Genomic DNA, 5566 nt, shown 5'->3' on the forward strand with positions numbered 1-5566 from the left:
AAACATTGTTTTAGGCAAAAATGCATTTATAAAAAGAGATGATTAGTTGAAATATGTCCAAGGAATACATGCATTTAAGGGAATATAATAACTTGCTGAGTCTTTCTTTCCCTAAATTTTTTATCCACAGTAGCTTCTAGTTTCCTAACCCTTCATACCAGATTCTCTGGACCTGGTTATCCTTAAAAGAGTTCAGAGGGGTTTTTCTTTTAGATCTTATTCCTGACAAATTGTTACATGACATCAAGTCGGAAATGACCCATAGTTGACTGTCCCATGAGTTTTCCGAGACAGTTAATGACCTGGGAGAAAATTACTCATCCTTCTCCTGACGAGTAGCTGGTGGATTCCAACTGTGTGCCTTCAGAGCTCCAATGCAGTTTCTTACTTCTAGGCCACGAGAGCTCCCTCCTGACAAGTTGAGGCAGCACATGTAAATTTGGTGCAAGACTCAGCCACAAGCAAGGCAATATGCTACAAGCATTTTATCACCTACGGAGAGAGAGAGAGAGCAGCTGGCCCAGGGGACAGAAGGCGATGCTACCAAGCCGAAGGTGGGTGACTTTTAATTTGCGGCCCTCGGGCCTGTCTTTCATTGTTTTTGTTCAGACATTCCTCTAGGTCGTATAGCCCTTGTGTACAAGTTGCCAGATTGCAGTCACTTGTGGTTGCTGTGAGGCTGAACACTGTGACACTGATGTGTCACATGCGTTAATGGCTGGTTACCCAATGTGGACAGAGAGTGGGGTGGAGCTCCCCGATGAAAACAAAGCGTGGAAGGAGGAGTGGCATCCACTTCCATAATAGCTTGCCTCCGGAAACCCTATAAACCTGGAGAGAGGATGAAAGGCATCCAAGCGTCGTCATCAAGGACTCTCCTTCACAAGGTCGCTGTGAGTCGCCTGCAACTCGACGGCACTTAACAACAACAACAACAACAAGTATTTTCAATCACCCAAAATATTGCTACCTATATTGCACATAAAGAAATAGGACCAGAGAGATGAAATCATTTGGTTAACGTGATAAAACTAGTAAGCAACAAACTGCAGACACACATCTGTTCTAAGCACAGTATTTAATTTTGGGGAGGTGGTGTTGTTATATGCCATTCTGTTGTTATGCTGTTGTTATGGTTTGGGTAGGTAGATGCATGCTATTCAAATTCCTGGTACCCAAAGGAGCTCCCTCCAGACAGAAAGAGCCGGGGAGATGCCAAAGACCAGGACTTCCAATGTCTTGCCTCAAGTCTATTCACTTTGCATTGAATGTCCTTTCTGAAAGTTACTTCTTTACTGAAAGTTACTAAATTACTTAGCAGCTCCTACTAAGTAAGGGGTGGGGTAGGGCACATCCTTGATTGATTATTACAAGGCACTCCGATGTACTTCATCACAACAGCCCTGGCTGGACAGGTAAAAACTGGACCTCTTGAGGTCTGGAGCAATTCAAAGGGACCCCCTGTGAGAGAAACAAAAATCCAAACTATTGCCACGGAGTCAGTTCTCACTCATAGTGATCCTTTGAAACAGAATAAGGCCATCCCCTACACTTTCCAGAGCTGCAATTTTTATGTATTTTTGTTATATGCCGTTAAGTCGAACCTGATTCATAGCTGACCTTCTAGCAGGTTGCCTGTAAATTGCATGAGAGGAGATTACCCATCTTTCTGACTGTGGAAGCTGGTGGCTTAGAACCATCTGCTTTTGGGTTGACAGTTTACCTGCTTATCCACTAAACAACTGGAGTTCCTTAATATTTATAGTTGGTGTGGTTAAGTGTCCTTTAGTCGACTATGACTCATAGTGACTCTATTAATAATGGATCTTATTGTTGCGACTTTGGAGTTATCAATCAGTCCTTGTAGCTACTGTACCATCAGGAAGGAATAGTAATAATTAATAATAATAATTAATAAAGTAGTAGTAGTAATAATAATAATAATAAATCTCCCTGATGAATTAACATTGATTTAATAGGAACTAGAGTACAGAGAGCTTCGAGGATTTTTTCCTTTAATATCATAGTGAAATCCTGACTCAATAGATTCTAGTTTGGGTTGGTTTTTTTGTTTTTGGGTGTGTGGTTTTTGTTTTTTGGTTTGTTTTTTTTAAATGATAACAAACCGAACACCCCAGACACCAATTCTCTTTCCCAAAAGCCACTATCAATCACTGAGGCGTGAGCAATGACTGGTGGTGGAGATGCTGGTTACTTTTAGAGACCCTGTCAAGCCCTCCCAGCCACGTTAGTCCCTCATCCCCTTGGGGTCCAGGAACCAGGAGGAAACCCGCAGAGGTCCAGTGAGTCCTGGGCGACCAACACACTGGGCATGCCCGGTGACCTGGGGGTGCTGGCGAGGCCTGGGAAGCGGACGTGCTCGCCAAGCCTGAGTGCGTGCAGCTCAGGGGCTGCTTGCGGCGCCGTCCGCCCCCTGCAGCCTGTGCTGCAGCTGCTGGCCGCCGGAGGGGACGAAAAACGTCAACCTGTTGTTTGTCCCGTCACCATTTATTAACTCTCACCACCACAAGGAAGTGCAGCACCCGCACGCGCATGCAGGAAGTTTAGGAAGAGCTAGGAGTTTAGGAAGAGCCAGGAGACTAGCTCAGCGTCTTTGAGGCAGCGAGTCCCTCTGCAGGAGCGCAGGAGCGGAGCCTGGTTTTTCCCTGGCGCAACATGGTCCCTAGGTCGTTGATCCCAATGCCCTGGTTTGTCTTCATCTGCATTCTAATCTCCATAAACCTTTGCAGTTACCGGGACACTTCTGCCACCCCTCAGAGAGCATCTATCAAAGCTTCTCGCAGTGCCAAGTTCAGAAGAGATGGTAAGAGATTTCAGATTATACTTTCCGAGAACACATGTGTTGTTTTTATTGTTTCTTTTCTTCCCATACCCTGTTCCCTTCATATGAACCCTGCTTGAAGGAATGGAGAAGTCCCACGCCTGTCTCCAGGCTTTCGAGTGGGAGTGAAATGAAGGGTGTGTGTGGGATTCATGTTGTGGGGAAAGCGCGCGTCCTGAAGCTCAACTCCTTGCACCATAGAGAATCTGATCCCAGACATGTGGTCCTTCATCCCTGAGTAGCAGAAAAGTTGCTGCTGCGCCGCCTTTTGGCCTGGCTTTTAACCTCTGGAACTTGAAACTCCGGGAAAGAAAGGGCATTTGGGATATGTAGAGGGACTCCAAAGTGGCTTATGCTGGGTGCTTTATTTTAGTTAAGTTTTGTTTGGTGAGACAAGGGAGGGATGCGTTTCAGCCCCACAGCTGTGTCAAGGACCAAAGGACAACTTCTATGCATCTTATTTATTTTGAAGGTATAGCATTATCCAGCAATTTTCTTTTTATGTCCCCTGTGTAACTTTCACATCTGGGGTTCAGCATGACTAAGAATTTAGGAGGCAAGGAGAGACAAGGCTTCTGGACATTTGTCTGTATTATGAGGGAACCAAACTTCAGGTGTTAGCTTCTGTGCACAGAAAGGTTTCCAGCTGTTTGCAAAAAGCCAAGCTCTTGAAATAGCTATCCCTAGCCAGGTCCATGTTTATTTTTCTCCAGTCTGGAGGACACCTGGGTGATTGCGTCTCAGAGATTTGGGGGAGTTTATTTTCTTTCTGAAGCTTTCCCTAAGTCCTGGGGTTGATTTATATTCCAGTCCCTGACTGCTAGTGATATTTCCAGTGCCTTACCTGGTCTTCCTGCCTATAACCTGAATTATTCCCTAATTTTTGTTGTTGATTATTTTCTCCCCTCATCATTTTCTTTCTTCCCTCCATCATTATATTTCTCTTCATTTACATCATAAAAGTTCTAACACATGTCTGCAAAGAGAATACCAAACTATTCTTAATGGCTCAGTTGTTTGGGTTAACAAAATTTGACTCTCAGTTTTATAGAACAAGTATTAGCCACCCCACACTTTTATTAAGCTCTTCTTGGTATGACTTTTCTTTAGACTTAAGTGAAAAAGTTTGGACTATGAAAGAAAAAAAAAATAGCTTACTATTCTGATGACAGATCTGTGGATTGTTGAGGTACTCAAGTCATGGGGGGTGCTGGAACTGTGGGGGGGGGACATAAAGTTACCTTCTTAGCCAGAAGATACTCCAATATTTATAGAATTGAGTTTTTCTACAGTGCTCATGTGAATATCCAAGAAATTAACTTTTAATAGCCCTCCATCTTAGATACAACATACTTAAAAAAAAAAACCAAAAAACAAAAAACCAACTCAAACACCTTAAAGAGTTTAGGCTCAGAACCCAATTTTGATTTAATTTACTTCACTATTTAATGCTTCCACCAGGTTAGAACTATGAAAGTGTTTGTTTGTTTGTTTAGATTTGTTCCTGAGTGTACTTTGTATGTACTTTTAGCTGCATGTGGTAAAATGCAGTTCGTAATTTGCATGACATCATCACCATAATTTTGTAATCCTTAGTCTCTCAAGTATCAGTTATAAGAAGTCAAGGACAGAAAATGAAAAGTATGCAACCCAAGATTCTGACTAAAACCAAGCTATGCAGTTTCCAAGATTGTGTTTTTGTTTGGAAGGGGAGATTCTTATTTTGTAGTTTTCGTTGTTGAAAATTTGCACACTCATCTAGTATGCAAAAATTAGTTTATCAAAATTTTTCAAAATACCCTGAGTCATTTATTTCTTCAAATTGCAGCTAATCTTCTATCTTAATTCTTCTAATAACATGGTCATGTGCACACTTACACACAGACACATTTTGATTGGTTCAGATTGCTCAATATGTCCCTTGATGCCAGTTGGATATTATAAACAAAACTGGGGAGAGGCAGAAGGCAGTTGAATGGAGGAGGGTCTACACAGAGGAGAAACAAAAATACACTCACTTAATCATCAGTTTGGAGAAATTGAAAATTGAAAAGCACTTCTTTCCTAAGTACTATGTAGAACATGTATTGTTAAGGCAGATAATATTGCCCCCAAGGAAGTGATAGGTTCTTTGGGGGGGGGGTGTAAACATACTTATGTGTTTGTTATTACAGTATTTGACCCTCCAAAGTATTATTGCATATAAACTGTCTATAGTTATTGTTGTTGTTATGTGCCGTCGAGTCACTTGCGACTCATAGCGACCCTATGTATAACAGCCCTAAACTCTGCTCTGTCCTGTGCCAATCGCACTGTCTCTGACACACCTATCCTGATTACCCCAGTCACTGAATCAGTCCACCCCATAGAGGGCCTTCCCCTCCAGCGCCGTCCCTCCGCTCTCCCAAGCATGATGTCCCTCTCCAAGGAAACGATCCGTCCTTACAACATGTCCAAAGTATGTTAGACAAAGCCTTAGAATCCTTGCCTCCAAGGAGCAACCCGATTTAACCTTCTCCAGGATGAATCTGTTTGTTTTCTTAGCAGTCCATGGTACATTCAATACTCTTCTCCAGCACCACAGCTCAAAGGCATCAATTCTCCGTCTATCATCCCAAGTCATTGTCCAACTTTCTGATGCATAACAAATGTTTGCAAAGACCATGGCCTGTATCAGATGCTCATTAGTCTCCAGAGTGACACCATTGCTCTTCAGTACTTTGG

At 42.7% G+C, this 5566-nt stretch overlaps 1 protein-coding gene across 1 annotated transcript in view; it reads left to right on the forward strand.

Annotated features, from left to right (window-relative positions):
- Nucleotides 1-2700: 2700 nt before the first annotated feature.
- PDGFD (platelet derived growth factor D) overlaps nucleotides 2701-5566 on the forward strand; it is a 355887-nt gene continuing 353021 nt past the window's right edge. Inside the window, exon 1 of the mRNA XM_006887300.1 lies at nucleotides 2701-2824. Coding sequence (XP_006887362.1) covers nucleotides 2701-2824 — 124 coding nt within the window. The remainder of the gene's footprint in view (nucleotides 2825-5566) is intronic.

This window comes from Elephantulus edwardii, unplaced genomic scaffold (genome assembly GCF_000299155.1).
Source record: "Elephantulus edwardii isolate Elephantulus edwardi_28Jun2011 unplaced genomic scaffold, EleEdw1.0 scaffold00056, whole genome shotgun sequence".
NCBI classification, from domain to species: domain Eukaryota; kingdom Metazoa; phylum Chordata; class Mammalia; order Macroscelidea; family Macroscelididae; genus Elephantulus; species Elephantulus edwardii.